The sequence below is a fragment of the Trematomus bernacchii genome, unplaced genomic scaffold, assembly GCF_902827165.1.
Source record: "Trematomus bernacchii unplaced genomic scaffold, fTreBer1.1, whole genome shotgun sequence".
Classification (NCBI taxonomy): domain Eukaryota; kingdom Metazoa; phylum Chordata; class Actinopteri; order Perciformes; family Nototheniidae; genus Trematomus; species Trematomus bernacchii.
In genome coordinates, this window is record NW_022987567.1 from 2,131,286 (window position 1) to 2,155,549 (window position 24,264).

Sequence of the window (24,264 nt, forward strand, 5' to 3'; positions counted from 1 at the left end):
TCAGTGTTTCTCATTGAGCCTTGGATTTTGCTAACAGGCCCAACGTCTTGTAAGACTTTTAAAAAAATGACTTTCTATACCAACCAAGTCTTACATCCAAACGTGTAGCAACGTTGCTCCACAGCTCAAACCATAGTGTCATGGTTTTGGATTTATGTTTTAATTTTCCACCTTTTATTTTGAAATGTTTTCCTCCTTGTGTCTTGTCTGGTCCTACTTCCTGGGTGTTTCTCAATCGCGAGTAAAGCTGCTTCAGAGCCACTATTTCAAGCATACTACGTCATCGAGTGCCGCCGAAGTACTGTTCCAATCTCCAGCATACTTGGAAATCTACCGAGCCCGGCGTACTCCGTTTGGAGAAATATCGAGGCTGCACATGAGTAGACTCCGCGGTCTTAAAATCCCCACAATGCTTTGCGCACGGACCAATTTCCCCAAATCTGTGGCGGAAGATGTAAGGCGGGGCCTCTCATATGACGCACACCTGCACACTTGCTAGCGTGTTCCACTCTTCGTTTTCCGAATGCCAGGAAGTATTCTTGATTCGCTTCTGAAGCAAGATGCTCGGCAGACATGTGCTACCAAGCAAGCGTACTCGCGATTGAGAAACACCCCCTGTGTTTGTCTCCCTGTCGTTAGTTTCCCTGGTGTGTCTGATTGTCTGATTGTGTTCACCTGTTGCCCTTGTGTTTCTGCCTCCCCTGCCCAGCTGTGTCTTGTCCTGTGATAACCTTTCTTTGTATTTAGTCTTGTCTTCCCTTGTGCTCCATGTCTGTTCGTCGGCTCTTCATGTCCTTGTTCCCTGATTGTCTATGCTTGTCCATGTTACCTGCCCGTTTTTGTCCATGTTCCTGGCTGCTTGTACGTTTGTTCTTGTTGTGCTCCCCGGTTTTGTTTATTTGAAGTAGTTTCTTGTTTTTCCTGTTTTCGGCTTTTGAATAAAGCTTGCCTTTTTTTTTTTTTTTTTGTGAAAAAAAAAAAGACCCGTCGACGGGGGCTTTGGGGCTTAACAGGTTAAGTTACTTGACCTTTTTTAGTCCTGGAGCATTTCCACTACACGGCCTCGCTCGGCCTCGCTCGGCCTCGCTCGGCCTCGCTCAGTATGGCTAGGCCTCGTTAGGACTGGCTCACTTTATGGCGCATTTCCATTACAGTTTAGGAACTGGTGTAGTATCTATAGTAACGTAGTGTAGGCGGAGCCGTGACGTCATCTTCAATGAGAACCCCAGAAAAACAACACAGCTGTTAGCACTCAAGCTCACAGCTCCTCATATCTGTTCAGAAACTAGACAAAAGTTAAACAAGTACAAACCACAGACTGTCTGTGTCATGGCGAATACAGTCGCTGGTTTATTTATGTCTGTATAGGCCGTTGTTGTGAGTGTGGACGGTCGGAGCATACACTGCGTTAGCTTAGCCGATCTCCATTTAGACAACACGCATTTTAAAAGGTTTTTCGCCTGCCTCATTCATGGTTTTTACTAACCGGTATCAGTATGTTGTTACTTCGGCATCATTTTGAAACGTGTATTACAATTAAATCACGGTCAAATATGTTCATCTTGTAGTAGTTGTAGCCCCCTTGCCAGCGATTCTCTCCCTTGGGTGAGGCTCTTCTTCCAGACCCTGAACTGTTTGACCTCAAATTAAATACTCCCTGTGTCAAACAGGATGTCAGTTAGTTGTTGGCTTTTGCTTGTTATATTGCAGGCTTGGACCTCTGGGTCAGAAATAAGGGGTGGCAGCCAATCAGAGGAGTAGCCTTAGTGAAGCTGACAGCAGTCTGTATGTCTGCGTGAGGTGAAGCTGGCAGCCAAATAAAAGCAAAAAGCCACAGCTCATAGATAAAACCTTTACTCTGCAGCCCAAATGATCTCAGGGGCAACAGGTGCATCAGAGAGTGGATGCACACTTATACTTTGGATGATTACTGAGGGAAGAAGGCCTGGAATACAATGGATCACCTCCAACAGCTCATGGAGGACTCCATTAGTATGGGGTCATAAGCAGTGCAATACTGCAGATAGCATTTTCTCTGCACTACACTTTTTCAGAAGCAGGTTCTGGAATAGCCTGCCGGCGGCCATTAGGCAGGCTGAGTCTGTGGATGTTTGTAAAAGGCACCCTCAGACACACTGCTATGATCTGGCTTCAGACTGTTTCTCTGCGTAAACTAATTTCATGTTTATTTTTTTGTTTGTATATTAATCTAATTTTAATTCCACATGCAAGTATACAGTACGTATGTCTAAATATGTCTTTTTGATGTAAACCTGTTTGCTTTTTAAGGTGCTATGTTCATAAAAACTATCCACACTTTCAAATAGTTGAACAGGACCTACTATGCTAATTCTCTGGTTCATATTTGTATTTTTTTAAATTATCTACTGTGACATGTTTAAATGCTTTAATGTTCAAAAAGGTCTGTTTTTCTCATAATGCCTGTGCTGCAGCACCTCTTTTCACCCTCTGTCTGAAACCAGAGCCCAGCCCAGTCTGCTCTGATTGGTTGGCCGACTCTGTTGTGATTGGTCAACTGTTTAGAGATGCCCCGCCCCTTAGCCTATCACACATATGAGTGTAACATAGTGCTGACACTATGTTACGGAAGTAAACAAAGTAGTCCAATCGAGGCGTTTTAGGCAGGGGGGGGATGATTTAAATGCAAAATAAGATAATGCACAATTTGAATATTTAAAAATAACATTTCAGAACATTTGTATTGCAGTAGATAATTGCCATATTGTGATCCATCATCCAGGGACGTTTGTATGGTGTTATCTATTAGCCTCATTGCTATAACATCTTATGTGTTGTATCTTTATACCTCACTGACATCCATTGTAATGTGAAATATAAAAATAATGGAGCCAGAATGTAGGGTACCCGAGGGTACCCCATCCAAACCTCTCTGTGCATTTATTTTCCTATACTTTATACAATGGAGTTGCCACATTTCTGTCTGAAACGCCACTTTTACTGGCCTGTCCCGACCAAAGCATCAAAGACGCATGGGGGAAAAGGATCCTCTCAGACAGACGACAAAGAGTAAACAGTGTTTGGCTGTGAACAACTGAACGTTGTTTTCCTAAAGCCATAATCTTCTATAATTTCAATGAGTCCACTTGTACATATAGTCTTCATATATAAATCCAGCTTTTCAATCATTAAAAAGATAAAAGAAAGGAGAAGCTCAGAACATCAGACTTTGATGCGCTGCTCTATTTTATGCCCAGCGATAAATTAAGCCACATTTGTTACGTCCCTGTGGAAATGTGAAGGTGGGAAGAGATGATTATGACTGAGCTGAGGAGGTAATGAGACATGACAAAGAGGGTTTAACAAGAAACAGGTGGCATATTGTTTTTAGTGTCAATTAAGTGATTAATTGAAGTATTTTGATTATTTTACTAACAAGGAATGACATTGGGAAATCTAATAAAGACGAGAAAGATGGGGAAAAGAAAAAAGGAGATTCAAGATTAATAAGGAAATACATCATTACCTATCAGTGTTGGTTCAGACATTATGTCGTCCCCAAAAATTACAGGTATAATGAAACAAGTCATGACAAGCCAAACATTTTTCAGTGCATTTCCAACCATGGTAATTATGGTTTGTGTGGTGTGTTTTTATTATACGTTTAACCCCTCACAAACTAAACCCAATCTATTAACATTATGAATAAATAGGTGTGGTGACAATTCAAATTGTAACTTGATTAAAATAAAGGTTAATTGACTTATGTTGAATATCAGACTCATGGAAATACATTAAATGTTCTCATTATAGTTTGTGATGTATAGTGTATTCTGAGTAGGGTTTTATACACCTGAGAGTTTGTGTTGGCATGTATATGGGTCAAGCTCCATAAACAGTGGATCCTACATTTCCCATAATGCAATCAGTGTAAATGCCCACGACTCTACCTTTTTGTTAAAAAATGCTGTGAGTTGTGTACTCGTTTCAATTTATTTGTAATGTTGTAATTTCATTTTTTTGACATTTGCTGACTTCTCATTTTAGGTTTGCCTTCTATCTGCACCATCCCCTTTAATTTCAAAACTGTTGGACAAATAAAGGGCTTTAGATTAGGATTATGACAACATATGAGTATTACCAATATGACAAATTAACTACCGTAATTTGGACATGGTGGACTGAGCCTTTAGTTGTTGAATACTCACAATAATTCACTTCAAACTGGGCAGATAAAACAATTAGTTTCTTTCCATCAAAATAAGCTACACATGGTAACAGTCAATAACCCTTTTTGTATGGAACTGTCCCTTTAATCCTCTTGTGTCAGTCGCAGTGTGCGCTTCCTCCGTCAGAGGGCGCATCCTCTCAGCTCTCAGTCCCAAAAATATTCCCTGAAACTCACATTCTCTGAGTGTGGAGCCACTTTAACGAAAGTGTGGACACTATTCAACTGTTACCTTTGCACGGGATAATAAGCGCGCGCGTGCAAGCTCATTAAACCACCTGGGTGGACCCCGCGTGAGACTTCTAGAAGCTTTCAGTGCGGCTCGTGCCTGGAGTTGGGACCGCTAAACATCCCCGTCCGAGAGGGGAATCGAGGAGAGGGAGACGGGGGAGAGAGGACACGAGCGGAAGGGAGGCGAAAATCACATACAAACCGAGCTGTACACACGGGTGACGCTGTTTTGGGCGTGCAGAAAGGCGGCAAACAAAGTCACATTAACCGGATAAATGTAAACATTGATTTCCCCCCCCTGCGGTGCGTTGTTTGGACTCTATGGAACAAGGGTTATCCCGGGGCTGAGGAAAGACTGCTCTGTTTTCTTCATTGTTTGCTATGGAAATTACGGGAAGTTCATGTTTTTGGCTTCATTGGGAACGTTAAATGCAAATGCAGTAGGTAGGTAGGGGACTCCGGGCTTTCAGTTCGTCAACTACTTGCTTTTTCCCCCTACATTGTATAGTAGTAGGCTGTGCTGTTTGCTTCTCTGAAATGTGAGCCCCTCGTGAAGTAGATACATGACAAACCGCTGTACCCAGCTGTTTCATTAGCACTACTGTAACCCTCCACTCTCGCCTTTTTGGATTGGATATGCGAACAAACTTTTTAAGAATGAAGAGGAGAAAATTCCCATAGCACGTCTCTTTTATCTGGTCACATCCGCGGAACTGGATTATTATTTTTCCCAAGCCTTCATTTCCATGTTGTGGAGACAGGAGAGCTGACATGCGTCTGGAATGGGGATCTAGCGCGGTGACATACAGTTGCGAAATAGCCTGATTTATAGATCTATAGAGAGTGAATGATTAGGATACCCGGTGCAGGTAGGGGAGCCGACAGTAGTGCCTGCTTGTTCGCCGTGAGTGACCGCTTTGAGCCCGCTGTGAACCCGCTGGAGGACTCGGTTACTTTGAGTGGAGTCTCCGGAGCCGCTATGGAGGAGTGGAGACAATGCGGGCGGTGGTTGATAGACTGCAAGGTCCTGCCCCCCAACCACCGGGTCGTGTGGCCCTCGGCGGCCGTCTTCGACTTGGCACAGGCCCTGCGAGACGGGGTGCTGCTGTGCCAGATGTTGCACAACCTCTCCCCGGGATCAGTGGACCTGAAGGAGATCAATTTCAGACCCCAGATGTCACAGGTGAGTTTTCAAACCAACATATGATGGGGATGGGGCTGTTTGATTTCACACCTCCAGGCTTTGTTTGGTGACTGTACACACACAATCTTGTACTGTATGTACATTGCTCATCTTGGGATTGCTGACATGTTCCATGCATTGTTTGGAGAGCTCAATGAGATGTTTAACAGCATCTTATGTTTGGATTTTACACAAGTTTGGTCCACAGATCTTAATCTTTTCCTGTCACAACAAGCCCACTTCTTGGCTCTAGCCCAGTCGAGAGCCTCTATCAGAATACATGTGATAATACAGCAGTGTAACAGATGTTCATGCTGTTTGAACACATGCAGGGCCTGATCAGGTTTGCACAGGTGAAGCTGCCATACCTGCACACAGGTGGTGGTTAGCTTCTGCCAAACTCAAAGTTGATCATCTCTCTAGATCTATGTGTTGCTGGTTTGTTGTTTCATGTTATAAGTCGATATGCTGTGTGTGGTTCAGCACATTTTGCATTGCATAACTGGGAAAATGAAATGTGTCACTGAAATGAGTTGCATTGCTTTGACAGCTAAAACATCACATTTAGATTATATAGTGATACATGAATATAATCCAGCACTCAGAAAGAATATAATACTCTGCTTTTACTTTTTGTGACCTTTAAAAAAAAATTAGTAGCTCAATATAGAGCTGGACACATAGAGAAAAGTGTTTGTAATTCGTCAAATATTTAGTTTCCAGTCTTCTTTATTTGAAATTGAGTCATATAGCAAAAGGGTGGAAGTGAAAAGGCAAAGTAAAGGATTTGAGTCCTTTGCAGAGACAGTCAAAGATGGATCTTGGTGCATAGTATGGCTCAAACAAAACACAAGTCGACATGGTGGTACGATTAGAGGTTTGGATCGTCGATGTCACTCGCCTCAGACTCTATGAAGCTCCCTCTACGCTTGAGCTCATTCATATTTCCCAAAGCCGATATGAGGAAGTGTCGGGTGCCACTGGAAGTTTACATGACCACAGCAGCAGAGTAAAAGTGTGCTGTGGCAAAGGTTCCTATTGACTTTTTATTCACCCTGAAGTGTGCTCTGAATCACCGCCGAGCCTTTATTACTGTATGATGAGGAGTCTGGGGGTTGTCAGATCAGGGATGCCTGCATACTGAATGATGACGTTTTTTTCTTATTGTCAAAACAGCAATCACACCACAGCAATTGCCCTCAGACAGCACGTTTTTCTGATATTTCTTGGCACACCTTCCGTGACCTGTTTCTGTCATAATAATGTGTGAGTTGATCGTGTCTGTCTGACTGCCTTTCAGTGTGTGCTGCTGGCTTTTGTAGCTTGCTTTTCCTTAACCTTTCAAGAAGTAAAACATGAACGTCCAAGTCAATCAGAATGAATCCAGAACAGTTTTGATAATCGCTTTTCAAACCACAACAGTAGAAAAAGGAAGTTATTTGTCATAGGCAAGTAAAACACAATACATTTGGTATTTAGGTAAATGCAGTTCCGTATCATTTCGACTAATTGTGACTTCTGACTGATATTTCGCTCAGTAGAGTTAACCTTTACAAAGACATCAGGATCATGGTTGTAAATGAACAGGTTCAAGAATAAAAGACATTTATTTCTGCCTTTCAATTCTGGGTTTCTTCTCTAAAAAGGGGATTGCATGTTAATGAAGTCATGTTCCAAACAAAAGGTCAAATACACTCCTGTTTCTACTTTTTCCAATGCATGTCTTCACGTTGTGGTTCGGCTTCCAGAACATGTGGTGGGTATTTCTGTCCCTACTTTCGCAGACTTAATGCTTCAAATATATTTCATAGATGAATCAGTGGTTGATAAATGTTTCAGCGCATGACTCTAGTCTATCTTCCTCTCTTTGCCTGGTTACCATCATCAGCTCCAGGGGCTGCTGACTTCCACGATTACAAGGCGAGAGAGAGGTCTGGATGGCACACTTTGATCCGCCCACTAATCCCACGCTCCCCGGTCCCACTGTGCGGATCCGCAGCTAGAGTGGAAGGGGGTGTCCTCGGTGACAAATTGGGTTAAACAAAATCCTGGCAGCAGAACAGCAGTGTGTGATTTATGATAGGAGAAAGGTCAGAGTGTGTGTGTGCCTTAACACCCAGAGTCAGTGGCTTAACCAAATGAAGACTCTGAAGCGCATTAGACTTACTTTTTTGAAGACATTTGAAAAAAATAGGGATGCAGTTTTAAGGAGAAGCAGGGAACAACATCTTTACCGATGCAATATGGCATGTCAGCTCAGAAAAAGGGACAGTTATTGGCATTGGCATTATTGGAAGTACCCCTTGGGGTAATCTGTAGCTAGACTACCAATAAAGGGTCCTAAAGTTCTTAGGGACCCCTCTCACCTAGCTAACAACTGCTTTAATTTCCTCCCTTCTTAAATGAAGCCCAGAACATTCCAGGTTCTAGAAACACACACATCCTGAGGCTGTTTGACTTTCTAAATCTACAGTCTTAGCTCCACAGGCCACTCTGCAGGTTAAACAGTTATGCTCTAGAGCAGATGTTTTTAATGCTTTTGATCTGGCTCGTTTGATGTTTCTGCTCATTTCTCTACAGGTGCTAGTGTTTTATCTCATGAGTTGGGTTTTATTTTACCCATTTGTTTGATCCTTTTATGATTATTTTATGGGTATGGATATTACCTGTCTCTTTTTTATGCTGTGTAATGAGTTTATGAGTGAGTGGCTTTACAAATTGTGTCTTTTTCTCAAATGACTGTGATTTGTGTGGCTGTTCATGCAGAGCCTGCCTCTCACTCCCTAGCAACAGACTCTGTGTATCCAACTTAGGGAATATAAAGTTCTATCTTTTGTAAATGAATCAACATGTTTTCTTTTTGTATCAAAGTTGTAGCATGTTGTGTTAGTTTGCCTTGACATTACGTGCCCTTTGTCTTGAATAAGCCTCGCCGGTAAACACTAAGCCATGGCATCCTTAAATGCGTTAGACTCTGGGAGTAGCTGTTGATGTAGGATATAATGCTGTTGTGTGACCTGCATCAGAATGGGCCTTTTGGTGAAAGACAAACATTTAGTCAAAACGGATGTGCTTCTCCTTTTAATCTTCTGAACCACTAATGCTATTCAGTTGCTGCTGTTAGCAGAGTCTAATCCCAATTTAAACATGGCTGGCATTGATCCCAGTTTGTCCTCCAGTGCATTAACATTGTGCTACGGTGCATTCTGCAGAGCTCAGAGGGAAGTGGCATAGCAACACTGAGGTCACACTGCATTGTTACTGCACTGTTTTGGATGAAAGGGTTCATTAGATGACATCTGAACAGTCAATGAAACTACGATTGTATTGCCAAATGTTGTGTATACCTACAACACAAAGCTTTTTTTGGCAATACATTGTATGATTTGACATTTTAGGGTTGATGTTTTGACATTGGCAAGTAGTTAGACTGTAACGGAGTTGTTTGATTTGTCATACCTGTACCTGGCCAGCATAGTGGCTCAATGAGGTCCTGGGTTCAAACACAGATAAGGGGGCTTTAAATGTTGATTTAGTTCTGATGTCCACATGGTTTTAGTGCTAAGTTATTAACAGCAAAATAACTAACTACAGTTGAGATAAAATGATAAAACGTACACCTGTCTCAAATGTGAAAATGTCCATTTCTTCTCCGTTTTTCTTATATTTCACACTAACCTTTTGGTTTGTTTCAGACAGTTCGTAGGACAAAACAAGTCATTTAAATCTCTAATCTCTTGAGTAGGATTCCAGTTAACTGACATTGTAAGTAAAGTAAGTGTTTGCCCTAGAGGGATTCTTTCTAGCTGCTCAGGTTTCGTCCTGCGGTTGAAAGGTATGCAGGTTAGCTGAAATAGCCCATGAATTGCTCATATGTGCGAATGTGAGTGTTTGTCTAGGGCATGCTGGGATAGATCCAACCCCCTGGTGTGGTGTTCAACAGATGGATTTAAAAGATGGACACCTGTAACTGAGAATAGAAAAGATCCAAGTTCAAACAAATTCATAACCTCTTCAACAGATGCAATTAAGAAGTGATACCTGTTAAAAAAAAGACTTCCATCGTACCCTTGAACAAGAAGCAAACCTGATTAGCGCCCACTCGAGCAAAGCTGAAAGGTGACTCCGTGAAGTCTCTGCTTGACTTGCAGGTGTGAAATTGTGTTTAATAAGGGCATAGAAATGAGGAAGGACACTGCAAAATCAGCACTCAGCAGAACCTCCCCTGAATAAATAACGGATGAAAATGTGCATTCAAGTGGCTGAAAAGGGAAATGTCCTTTTTATGCATCCACTGAGGAAGTGGCACAGTTCATTGTGATATTCATGAAGTAAATGATAAACCACTGAACTGTAAATACACGCAGACATTTGAAGTAACTGTAGTGTTGCAAAATGGTTGTAAAAATGATAGGAAAGAAATGGTAACAGATAATGTCGGGGTTAGTTAACATCCAAACTAAGCATGCTACATTTAAAGGACATGCAGATGTTGTCATTTACCTGTAGCAAACTAAACATTGCCCACCAAAAGAGTAGGTTTTAACATATGCATATTCTGTTTTTGTGTGTGCGTTTTGACAATGGTGAGAAGTAGTTTTCTGCGAGTTCACATGTATCTGCTTTATTGTAACAATGGGAGGAGGCGAAGTACCTCTCTGCTAAGAAGCTGTCAAGCCGACCTTCATTTAGGTGGTCAAATAAATCCCTGTCTGTGTATTTAAAGAGGCTTGCATTCGTACCTCCAAGGCTGCAAACGGATCCTTAATGAGCAGCGGTGCTTTCGAGCTCAAAGTGTACACATCCAGAATCCAACGCCTCGGGCTGCGTCTGAGAGACAAGACTGAGCTGAGCTCTCTGAAGCCCTTTGTGTGTTCTGCTGTGTTTCTTTTTTTTTTTTCCTTTTTGGTGAGGTGGTTGCAAATGCCTTTGGGATGACTCAGGCAGATATGTATGTGAGTGAGTGTCCTTTTGTGTTTGCAAGTGTGAGATGTTGCAGTACTGCTCAGACTGTTGCGTTCTGAGCCCAGAGGTCTCCTGTTGCGTTCTGAGCCCAGAGGTCTCCTGGAGCTTCTCAGAGCTCCACAGGACTCCAGGTCTCACACAGCCTGCCGCTCCCACTCTCAGTAATTGAGCTTCTTCTTTTGTCCCGCTCCCACCTGGAATATTGGCTGCTGCTGGCAAGCTTCACCAGCTCATATGAATTTGATTCGTGTTTTATTCTGCTATTCCTACTTGGACAATGGCTATATATGTAGCTGTAAACCAGGGCCAATTCAGGGCTTTGATTTACAAAGCTTTATTCCACCCTTGCGAGTGTCATGTCACACACACACACACACACACACACACACACACACACACACACACACATACACATACACATACACATACACATACACATACACATACACATACACATATACACACACACACACACACACACACACACACACACACACACACACACATCCGGCTTATTTAGTCACTGTTTAGTCGTGTCCAGAAACTTTCAAATCCACACAAGCTAGTTTTGAGAAGAAAGCAATTATTGCCACACAGGGATTTATCTGTATTAACATCATAATAAAACAATAATCTCTGTGGTGTGTACAGAAATAACTGTTTGAATAACTGTTATTCTATTACTAATTAAGTTTCTGGCCCATAGGCATTGCATTGAGTTCTGCATCGTTGGCTAACTTGTTTTGCCTGCTTGATACTGGGCAGGTAGACTACAGTAGGTCTACCACAGCTTGTTTGTAGAAAACCTGTACCTGTTTCTGCTTGGAAACGGGTTTTGAGACAGGAAAGACTCAACCGCTCAGTAACTGTTTATAAAACCTAAACAAAGACACTACAAGGATCGCTAAAGAGCTGCAGTGTTTAGCACTATTCTGTTATTTTGCAATTTGCAAAACCTTTCCTATAACACAAACCTATGGTTGTAGTTAAAAGCCTTCATTAAAGCAGATTTAAATATGGTCTTGATACAAATAATGGACAGTAATTGACAGAAAGACACATTGTGTTGTCTCTGGATTTACTCAAGGAGTGTTTATATTCACTTATTTATCATTCAGTCGACTGCCAGTATGTCACTTTATACATTCTGCATTCAGACGGCTGCTTGCATCACAGTATGTTACTGTCTCTTTATCAAAGTCTAATTATAGTATACTCACAGTTCTCTGTAGGCCATGCTCATAACCAAAGGCAGCAACTTACAGAAACGTAAACTTTGAAAGGTTTTAAGCCAGGACCTGAATCTTTTACTGTTCATCATATGTGGAATATTTGGTATAAAACCCAGATCATAAGCTGCATAGAATCCTATGGTGGTTTGAGCAAAGTGCTGACGGAGGAGAAAACAGACTCCATTACTCATACATAATTTAAATAATATATTATTCATCTAATTAATTGTTGTGTTTTAATGTGTTCATTTATATATTTGTAAGGAGCCAAAGGCTGTTCGACGTAATAATAACTATAAAATAATAATAGTAATAGTTTAAGTATATAGTACATCATTCTCAATGGAAGCATAACCCCAGACCCATAGGAATATTTCCAGGCTTAACCCTGCATCCATCTATTGTGCCTCTGAACAATGACATCCTGCTTTAAATGGCTCTGCAGCGTTTGAACTAAGATCAGGGAAGAGTGTACGAACCAGAAAAACGATATGGTAAATGCCAGCCCACCTACTATCCTGAAATCTCTTTTGTGGGGAGAGGGCGGAGGACTACTGTAGACAAACACCCACCCTGGACTCCCTCAGGGGTAATTTAATCTCAGCGTTTGGTCTAGCGCTGACCCCCTGACCTCGAGCACACGCCGGATGCAGGTAATACGGCTAATGGAGCTCGTTAGGGACACGTCCCGGGTCGCACAGCTGGGGCGCTCCCACCGGAAGCTAATGGGATTGACAAGGAGGGAATGGGTCTAGACGAAGGGGGTTTCTAACCTTTCGAGTGAGCCTACCCTACTCCTAAAGTCACAACATATCATTTCAACTCTCACTTTTGATGTTGGCTCGCGTGTTGACATTTCCAAAACCGACCCAAAAAACATGAGTCATTTCTTGAAGGGATGGAAAAAGCCATTGTCGTAAACTGCCAGTGTCACGGGAAGAAATGTGTCTTTCACACAGACTTGTGATCAGTTGGCTCTACTTAACTCAAAACTGAAGACATGTTTCAATAAACAGTAGAGTTTGTTTAGTACTTATTAACTCTGTATTAACTTCCCTTTCATGAATGAGTTACCAAACTAATTTAGAAGAACATCTTTGAATAAAAGTTAAGATTAACACCCAATATCAAAATCAAAATTGACCCTGCTGTGCTAGCTTGAATTTGTATGTGTGTGTTGGATCAGAAAACTAAATCTGGGGTTTGTTGACAAATTGTGTGGCCATATGACTCTGTTTTTCTAGTGCCTGTTGCACCATCTGTAGTTGACCAATATTGAACCTTGTTAGCAAAGCCAAGCCACAGATTGCCACAGGAAAGAATATTGTAAAGATCAGTATGTGAACAGATGATATTCCCCTATATCACAGGGGATATGTCAGAGGGCAGGGCAATGTATTGATCTGTAGGGGATCATACTTCTTTTCACGCTGAGGTAAGGTTGCATGGATGAGTTGGGAGCAGAATTCCCGGAGCGGTATCCTGTTCAAGGTCACCTCATTAGGGCGGATGTGGATGTTCTGCAACAGTAGGGAGGTTGAACTTTGTGAAGTTGAAGGACAGTCTTGGCGTCCACTTGGCCTACAAATAAATACTACTACAGTGAAGGGGTCAGATGCTTCTGCCCAGCTGCCTCTGTTTAAGTTATGGCATTTTCTTGTACGCTGAATAAGAATCTATCCTCCTAGAATAAAGTTAATCTGTGGGGACATGCCAACACTCATCCATATTTCACTCACTTTCATTTTCCCTTGCATTCTCCCCTGAAGACACACAGAGAGATGCGGGGAAAGATTCAAAGAGAGGAATCCCTCCAGGGCCAAATCAATAACAGATTTGAAAAGAATGTATAAAAAGAGGTATGTTGGTCCAGTGAAATACCTTTGCAAATATTTGGTATCCTTAGCCCACAGAACAGAAGAGCATTGGGAATCTTTCTCGATAGCATACCAAAACAACTTACAGGTCGAACAAGAATCAAGGTAGCGAGCCAATAAGGCAGTATTCATGGAGCCCATGTGTCAGATCTATAATCAGAACACTTAAAGACCCTTAATGTCTTAAAAATGTTTCACCAAACGCATTGTTAAAACGGCTTATATGTGTTGAAAGGTTTGTTGTTGCCTCTGTGGAGCTTGCTTTCACGCTGTAGTGGTTGTATGACATTCAGCATAAGACAATATTTAGCGTGCAAAAAGGTGTAAATATATATTTTTACTCTTCCAATAATTTTCCAAATAAGGAAAAAGTCACATTTTAAAGGAATGATGTTAGTGCTTCCTGACAAACTCTTACCCTCACCTTCTACAATCTCCCATGTAAGCATTCAAATAGTCTAATGTTGCTATTTGTGGTGTGAACATCTGACTCTTTTAAAAGTTTAACACATTTGAAAATACAGCACCATTACTCACTAGGAGTACATCATGACATTTGAGGAGCTGGAACCATTATTGTATTCTATTTCTGTAATGTAGAAACAATATAACCGTTGTAGCAAATGGCCAGAGATATTTGCAAAGACAAACAAAGCCATTAAGCCACTTAAGTACAAATCATATTTGTCCAATACACATGAAGAGATGAGTGCTTGCATAAAAGCCTTTTCCAAAACAGGAGATAAGGACTGCACCGTGGACCAAAGTTCAATAGAATTAAGCAAATGTAGCCTTCTTTCTTCCTTGTTCCTGGTTATTATATCAAGGAGCAAGGAAATGTGGCTCGAGCAAAAGCACCTTCCGAGTTAATTGATATTATGTTGGACTTTATTCTCCATTTCTGTTATTATTTCCTTACTCCATCACATGTAGCTGTTAATATGTAATCAAGCGGTAGTTAACATCTCATCCCCACCAGCCCATCAAGCTAATAAATACATATAGTTATCATTTAATAGATACACAGGGGAAAACGCACTTGATTACGTTATGACTTGTATTTCTATTTCCAGTCAACGCATATTTATGTTATTATTGATTTGAAAGATACATTAAGATTAGATAGTGAGATAACATCTCCAAATCTGCAAAAGGCTTATGGCTATGAGGCGGTGAAGGCATACAGCTTGCAGAGAATTCAAAGCACATAAATAGGAAAACAGTTAAGTACTTGCTGTATAATTCAGCAGTTGAATGAATCTCATATAGTTGAGGTCGATATTGATTAAGTGCAAATGAATGTTCACACATACAATGCTGTAATGCTGTTAGTGCTGGGATAACGAAACAAGAAGTCAATCAAAAGAAGCCTCTTTCACTACTTCCCTCTCTCCACACGTAGTAAATACTTGGTTCATTTGCATGTGCTCTATGTAAACTTCAATTCCCCTTACACATTCAAAACATTGTGAATAACCCAATATTGAAATAAATTAAAAAAAGTCAATAATTAAACAAAGAATGTAAATGCAGATTCAAGCATAGATAATTAATCAGTAAATCCGATAAATGATTTAATATTCATTGAATAATAATGATTAAATGCTAAGTAATTTAGTTCCTACAGCTTAACTGGTGACTTTTGATCTTTTTGCTGGGGTTTTAAAGCCCCAACCCTTGATTGGTGGACAGCTTAACTCTTTCCTCCCATGACATAACAGTCCAAATGGTCCGCATCCAAATGCAAGCAGTGAGCACTCGGCTGCACAGGCCCCGCTTTGAATGTGGCTCACGTTAACCGTGAAGTTTCCATTCAGGCGGTAGTTCTGCCGCAGAACAATCAAGGTTTGAGTTGTAAAATCACCACTTCCTGTAGCTTAGGGGAAGTGACCATGTATTAAAGGGGCTCTATTATGCTCATTTTCAGGTTCATATTAGTATTTTGTGCCTCTACTTTGACATGTCTCCATGCTTTAATGTTCAAAACGCTCTTTATTTTTCTCATACTGCCTGTGCTGCAGCACCTCTTTTCACCCTCTGTCTGAAACCAGAGCCCAGTCTGCTTTGATTGGTTAGCTGGCCGACTCTGATTGGTCAACCACTTAGAGATGTCTCAGCCCTTAATATATCATGTGCAATGTGTTGGAGAGCTAGCCAATAGAAGCGCGAGTGTTACGTAGTGATGTCACTATGTTACGTAAGAGGCATTTCAGGCAGGAGGGGGGGCGGTATTTTATATCGTCTCATATATCATTATCATATTTAAGAACTCTAAAATGTCTATATTGACAACAATTATCCTATAAACAGGATTATAATTCCGTATAAGTTGCAACATTTTTCTTGCCAGCATGTGATGGTAAGAAATACATTTGGGACCAGGCGAAATGGAAAGAACGTCTCACTCCTGAATAGCTTGCAAATGAGGAGATTTGTATAATTAAACGTCTAATTACAGCTGTGGCAGATAAAGTGTTTCTTAAAGCACATTACAATTCATCATATTGTTAAGTATCTTCTCACCTTTTTCATTTGGTATTCTACAGTGGCTGGAAAGTGACTCGGCTGTTTCTGTGCTGAAAACCAGGGCCATGCAGTTTATCATGTGTATTTAAATATCACTCCCCCACCTAAAGCCTGTGGAACATTCATCTGCTGCTTTCCTCCTTCTTCTCCCAGCATTCCTCAGGGAACGCTGTTAGTGAGAAATGCGAGCACAGAGTTTTTGAGGGGAACTCCGAGTTGACCTACTGTTTCCAAACCAAAGGGAGAATTGAAGTGATGTCAGCTAATACAGCAAAGAGCATTTTACTTTAAAGAGTGACGAGTGTTCTGTTTTTTAGTGTTAGGAGTTAGGGTAGTGTAAAAACCATCCAGGGCTCATTCTGTTAGCATCCTTGTCTCATAAGTGCCTTGCCTAACTATTCTCGGGGACGACGACACATAACACATTGAGGAAAGTGATCCGCCATGACAACATGCTGCCAGTTCTGCCATCCCACTAGAGATGGACAAAGGGATCACGGTGCCTTATGGACGCCGTCTGATTTCTAAAGAGGCTCCATCTGCATAGCGGTTGTTGGGGGTGATTAGCATGGCCATGCAGTGGAATGGCGCCTGAACCTTTCTGGAGCCAGCCATGCTCTGCTGGGTGCCATCGCTCCACAGAGAGATGGGAAAGCAGGGGCCCACGGTCCCATGTAGCGGCGAGCCAGATGGCTGAAGCTCTCCCCTGCAGTTCCTCTCAAACCAAACCACTGAAGAGCTTTTTATTTTCTAGCTTGTTAATTGTTTTGGACCTTCTCATTCGTAATGAGCAGTCCGTTTACCTTCCCATTTCCTTGACTAGCATCTATCTTCATCCACGACTTTCAGTAATGACACTTTGGCGGTTACACGGTGCGCTGTTGTCAGAACAGCGCTGTTGCCGGGAGTCTAATTTGAGTTGTTGTGGTGGAGGACTGATTGTGGCTGCTTCCTGCGGTACATATCAGATTAGGATCTGGATTGAGCTCCGGGGAGAGGCGCAGTAGCTTCCTCCCCCATGGACACCTCCAACCCCAGCCGTACACACACACACACACACACACACACACACACTCACACTCACACTCACACACAAACTAATACATTATTTCTGGGGGAAAGATAAACAGCTTTATATTTTCTCTATCTCCTTGCCAAAGGAAACGGATAACATGGACCCTTATGACGCACTGCCCGGTGGCAGCTAAGTATAGGAGCAGTGTTTATATGATGCACTAGCCATGGATTTTTAAGGCCGTTGCCACAGAATTGTCACAAGAAGCGCCAATATCCAATTACCAACGCGTATTGATCACATCACATAATTGGCTGTGGAATAGGAGGGGCTCAGAGGTAGGGTTGCAACGTTAGACTCGGCCCCATACAAGGCCGGTGCTTATTGATCTTCTCCACGGCTCAGGCTCTTGTTAACCATGCAAACAAAGTGGAGCAGTGTGTCGGGGGTTGTAAGGGCGGAAGAGATCATTTCCTCATCCTCCACCTTTCGGTCGGGGTGCGCTGATCTGTGATTTGTAATTTAAACCCTCCCCAGTTGTAGTCTTGGTGTTCTGTTACAATATTAGACACTGTATTCAAACCAAATGTGTTCATATGAGTATTATCTTCAAATGTATTACAATAATTCAGTTTTAAAATAAATACATTAACAATTTACCGGCTGTGCTGAATGATCTTTTCACACATGCACTTCAAACCTGACATTATCTAGACATTACGCACACAATTGTTTATAAGAATGCAAATCATTCAGACTGAACATCAAACAAATGTTATCCTGTCAGCTCCCTAGTCCTCAAATTGTCCGATTGAACCCATGTGAGAAAACAGCCACTCACTATCTGGGGCATTGAATGCTAGCAACTGTACTTGTCGATGACATTTCCTTGCAACATGTACAAAACTAAAAGAAAAAAAAAGGGTGAAAAAAAGGTTTAATTTACATGAAAACAGCAATGAAAATGTCTGACTGGACGGATTAAGAGATTCAGGAATTGTTTATGTCTGATGTGCTGCATCATGCTGTACTGCCTGCTTGCTCTACCCAGGCGCCACTCTTCGATTAAACCAATTGGAGTCTGGATCTAGTAAGATAAATTGTACCTGGCATGGTCAGTCTATTGCTGTGTGCTACACATGTAAAAGGCAAACCTGAGTCTCCATACATCACAAGGAGTTTATCTCAGCAAACGGCTTTTGTCTGATTAGCAATTGAGAAAGTATTCATCACATAATGACCAAATAATGTAATAAAAGCCAGTATAATTCTGATCCCACAAGCTGGTGCTTCAATTTTTCATCTGATGGTTAACTTCAATAATGAATCATAATGGAGCAGTTTTCTGTTTAACTAATCAAATAATCTTCCCGGCTAATGAACTGTAAAGTATGACCGTCAGCATGTGAATTCAATTCTCTTGTTGATTATCTAATCGAGCTTCCCACACATGAAATTAATCATTGACTGATATTAACTTTTGAAAATCTCATATCATCACATTGAAAGGCTTTACTTGGTAACACCGCCAGCTCCAGTATCTTTCTCAAGGACACTTTTCTATGGCAGAGTGTTGTCAGCAGGGAGTAGACTCCACTTTACAGTTGAAGGTCGGACTCTTTAACCGCTGGACTATCCTGATACAGAGAAAAACAGAAGCACCTTGTCAGTCTTTAACACACCTTCATTTGTATTCTGCAGCTTGCAAACTCAAGATTTCCCCCCCCATTAATGTATCTGAAAGAAAAGAAAAAAACGGCCCTCTAGCATACTGATGAAATTGTAATTGTCACTGTTAACAAAAGCCAGGAAAACCCACTTTAAGCTTTTATCCGCTTCGGAAGTTATCCTGGTTAATTTTCAGGGCGCTTTAAAAAAAAAAAAATCCTTTCTATTGGACAGAAAAGATGAGACAGAACAGCTTTGGGGAGGTAAAAAAAAAAAAAAAAGCCCACGGGAAATCAGACAAAAGACATTTCTGAGAACGTACGCGTTGTATGACTCTGAAACAAGTTGCAACACTGAATCAAATTCCTTCAGAACTGTATACGTGTAGTGGTGTTTATATTTAGTCTACTGTCTACAGCACGCTGTGAGGGCTTGCTCTCTTTCATCTGGCAGTGAGTGTGTCACTACGTCTCTTCTTTGTCACCCATTTGTACTGGACCTATTTGAACTTTTGAAAATACACTTGGTTTGATCACTTTATTGAACCAATTGGAGACAAATTGGTACAAATTTGATGAACAGAATTTAGCTAGCAATATCTTTTGCATAGTGGAAGCTAAGAGTAGGCATGAGATTATACAATAGATTTATGTAATGTCCTTTTCATTTGAAATTGCAGTTGTTTCAGCATTTGTCAGCACACTCACCACTTCAGACATGATTCATCTGGTGAGGAAAGAAATGTGTTTTTTGTCCCTCAGACACAATTGACTATCTCCACAGTTTTCTGTAACGCAGTTGTCCCGTTCGTCTGTGATTGATGATATTTCTTAAAAACCAATTTCTCATAAGTGCCATCCAGAGGAAGGCAGGTGAGCTTCCTCAATCCCCATCTAAAAAAGCAAGTGGAAAAAAAGGTAAACCTGCCACCAGTTTGGTGTTAGCATAATGAAAGCACCGGAGCGTGAACGCACGAGAGCTAAACAATTTAGAATTAATGACTGAAGCTCCTGGGGGGAAAACAAAGAGGGGGGAAAGAACAGACAGACGGTGGAGTCACAGAGAATCTGATGGAGAGGAAGCTTTTAGTAGCTTTCTGCTGTGAAATTGAGCATGTCCCTCACACTGACATACACCACTCATCTGGTTTTCCACAACAGACCCTCCATTAGAAGACAAAGATTTGCTTTAACTACACAAGACTGTGACAACACAAGGATTTACTGACGCCGTGTTGGTGCCTTGGTCATCAAACCTGTACACATAAAAGTAGAAAGAGGCTGTTCATACTTTCTTCACCCTATAATTTGAGGCAAAAGGCCTGTTGTTTTTCATTTTGAAAATGGACTTTCATCAGGTTGTTAGGTTAGAGGCAATAATTAATACATTTATCGATAGACTGTCTTCCTTCTCACCTTTGAAATCTTCCATTTAGCATACCAAGCCGACTTTAATCACACTCTCAGATATAGTCATTAATACACATTGAGTTCCTTCTTAACCTTTTGGCAGTGTTATATTGAAATGGCGATCAATGGGCACCAGAGGTCGCATTAACCGAATATTTTCCGCCTGTGACCGATTTTTTTTAACAATGACGGAAAAATCTGAAAGCAGTCCTTCATTTTGACAGATTAGAACAAACTCAGAACAGCGCCAAAGCTTCCCCGCAGCGAGGCTCCGGTGTTATGCATGCCCGCCAAAAAGGAGATGATATCGTTTCCAAACCTAACTTTGCCGTACAAATTATTGAAATGTCTGAGTTGTGTACAGACCTCTGATGGGCACGAACACTCAGTTGAAAGATTATTAGGCACACCTAGCTAAAACTAACAGTCCTGTAATGAAACCTATTTTAATACATTTCCTAATTTCAGTTAGTTGGGTAAAATGTCCACCCCAAGACCTAGTAGAATCTGCAACCTGTTAACGGTTAAGCATTCATGTCAATCCGTTCCTGGTTGATTTGCATTATTTTGAAACTTGTTTAATAATGAACACATAACTAGGACATTGGAACCAGACACAATCAGCTGCTGCCTCTGCCATTATCATCGAAATGATAACATACGTCTTACTCAGTTGAGTCTTATGACAGATATGTTGTATTGCTTTCTTCTGGATTGTCCCTTGCCCCATCTTTCCTACCTTGCCATGGCATAAGTGAATAGACTCATGACCTTAATGTTCTTTAATTTAGTGCGTTTGAAATAGTGAAAACAACTAACAATACCATGAAGTAACCTTATTATTTTCCTGGGAACTACTGTATGTGTGAAAGTTAGGCGTTGCTTGTACAACTGCAAGATAGAATAAAACCTAAACAAACTTGTTGCAAAGTAGAACACAATTAGCAATGACAAGTTGATAAATCTCTCTGTCTGTATTTTCCTCTTTCCACTTTCTGAGGATACTCACGGCCTCCCACTCCCTGCTTAGCATAAGCACTCTGCGGGATAGAGAGTGAAGAAAAGAAAGAGTTGTGTAATACCCTCTCCTCTATTTCCCCCCGCACTCAGCCAGACAACAAGAAACATCTGGAGGCAGAACAGAGGGTTCAGAGCGCACCCATCCCCACCTCGGACCAGTCCAACAATGCTTGGCTCTGAGCGCGCTCACTCTGAGTCTGGACACCACACTGTTATCCTACCAAACCCCAGCGCATGTGTTGCATTCTTATCATGACTTTGCCGGTTTCTGAGAAGAATGTGTGGGCGTATCGGAGCTATCAGGGGCTTGCTGTGTGCTGGAAAGTGTGTAATTTTCTTTCTCGGAGTGGGGTAAAAGGTGTTATTTTCCTCTCAACATTTCAATCCTGACAAGTGGAGTTATTAATCTGTGTCTCTTCAGGGTTTGTGTTTCTCGTTCATTTTCACTTCTCAAATGGTGTTTCACTTTAGTCCTCCATAATTTAAAGATTACATTCCAACTTTTTCTACGCCTGTGGATTTTAAGATGCCAGAAAAAAGTTAGGACCTATAGCTGCAAGTTTGGGAAATAAACCTCCCTTACACTTATGTCACACAAGCTTTTTCTACATCATTGATCCCATGTGGGTATGCAGTGCAGGTGCTGCAGACACAATTAGAACTGTGGAATAAAGCCGGGTAACTTCTGCTTTTACAAGACTTTTATATTTGCCTTTTCATTCAACTGTGTCTGTCTCAGTTTCCTTTCTTTCCTCTGTAGTAACTGCCATGTTAAGACACGGTGGTTGGAGAGGACATGATTCCCCCAGACTCGTGCAAATAGTTTATACCGTTTCAGCTTTAGTGGAGAAATGTGCTGGTAAATCCGTGTTTATTATGGTACGTTGAGCCAAGAGCTGGCAATTATAAAAACACAAGAAAAAGACTATATTGCTTAATAGGGCTGAACGGTTTACCATTTTATATTGGAGTCCAATTTGGAAGAGAACGTTTTTAATTATTTGTGAAATCAATAATCTAGGTAATCTGTATTGTTTTGGTTCATTGCTCTCATTGTGTCATTCACTGTAGACTACACAGACATATATTGCAAATCATTTCAAGAAAAAATGGTAGCGATTTGTCGCCCATTTAAATGAAGTCTCTTCCCCCCTTCTGTTTTCCACCATGTATTCCTTAACTCATTGACAACAGGATTCCTTCACATGAGACCTTTCCTTTCTAATTTATGAAACCCTCCGCTGTCTCCACCTTCCTCCCTAAAGTCGTAGCCTTTGGTAAACAGCATTCATAAACGTGAGAGCGTTTCCACTTTCCAAGGCTAACATTTAGCCGAGGGGCTGAATGTAATGTTGAGTTTGACCTGCTCGTCTTTGCCCCTGGCAGCGCTCTTTCATTTGTTCTCATTCCTACCTTGCTTTCCCGATATGACTTGACCTTGACAGAGTATGGTGGGAGTGTGGGTTCTGTTTTCCCTGACCGCCACCCTCAGATAGGCCTCTGAGATGATGAACTGCAGGGTCTGGTGACATTCATCTTTCCCACATGCACCTCCTCTTCTCTTAACAGCTCTCCTCTCACGTCCTTTCTGTTCCGGTTAAGATAGGGGGAGGAAATGAAAACCTGCAGTTGGAAAAACTACACTCCTAAAGAAATGAAGCTTATTTTTCAAATGCAATTTCAGTGGGTCAAGAATGAGAGGAAATTAGCATTTTAGTTGTTGTTAAATGCCTGAAATAAGGTCTGTGGGAGCTCTTGTGATGCTAACTTCTGCGTCATTCTACACAGAAATGCATCACTTTTGGGACATCACATAGAGGATGAAGTACTTACAAAAAAAAACTTGGTTGGTGTTTTCTTTTCCCTAACACATCCCATTCCCATGCTACGCTCGATAGCATATGATGATGTCCCCCCATTAGAGCAGTGCTCCCAGTTAATCCACGCAGACATATTGCATCTCTTAGGTATTTCATTGTATTTAAATGTCAGCGCGAGTGATGACACTATTGGGAGATCATTACAGGCCTCGCTGCTTAAATGAGCTTACTTCTAACCAGACAGCTGAATGGCACTGGCGGACGGCTGTTTGACTGGCAGAACGGATGTATTTTCTCCTGCTGGATTTTAATTTGTGTAATCATGGAGGCAACCTTTTAGCAATCCGCCGCAGCGTTGAACACTGGTTTGATTGATAACTACAAATCTGCTCCGGGCTTGGGTCTGTCAGTCATGCTTCCGTCGTGTTATTTGGGGTAAACACAGTAGTTGACTACTTAATCCTCTCCGAAACATGTTATTTTCTGTGGATTTTGTGAAGGAAAGACAAACATACATTTTTATATATAATAATAGTGATTGATTGTTAATTAATTATAGCTGTTAGAACCCCAGTGGTGTCTCAATGCTCTGGTGCATCTTAATCTCATGTGTTCATTTACATGTCTGGACAACTTGGCCATGTAAATGACGATATTATGAACATACTGGAAATCCTGTTGTGTGTGTGTGTGTGTTTGTGGGCTTGGGGTTTTAACAGCTCTGAGCTGTTGTCTCGTCTCCACAAATGGTGCTGTGTCCCGCGGCGTCCTTGAGCCACATTAGATTTCTGTTGTTGTTTTCTGTTTTGACAACAGCTTGCTGCTCAGGTTAAACACTGGTGGCCAGCAGCACCCAAACAAAGCTTTATGTCGTAAACAACTTATTTTGTTTAGCCATGCAAAAGATGGCTCTTTCTGGGATTTGGTCCATCTTTAGAACTATTTGATACATTGACATGGGATTTTGTAAAGACATTCATGTTCCTCAGAGGGTGGATTTCACCAGAATTATGTATTCAATTAAAGGTTTATCACCAAGTATGTGCAGAACTAACAATATTTCCATTGGCTGCATGCTTAAGACCCTTAACTAAGATGGGGAACATGTTGA

The 24,264-nt window shown here is 41.4% G+C and overlaps 1 protein-coding gene across 12 annotated transcripts in view; it reads left to right on the forward strand.

Annotated features, from left to right (window-relative positions):
• The first annotated feature begins 4,379 nt into the window (after positions 1-4,379).
• The window catches only part of vav2 (vav 2 guanine nucleotide exchange factor), a 200,014-nt gene continuing 180,129 nt past the window's right edge, over positions 4,380-24,264 (forward strand). For all 12 annotated transcript variants that reach the window (XR_004555512.1, XM_034125851.1, XM_034125856.1 and 9 more), the window contains exon 1: positions 4,380-5,621. Coding sequence is in view for 11 of the 12 variants with exons in the window: in XM_034125851.1 (XP_033981742.1) it covers positions 5,286-5,621 (336 nt within the window). In the remaining variant the exon portion in view is untranslated. The remainder of the gene's footprint in view (positions 5,622-24,264) is intronic.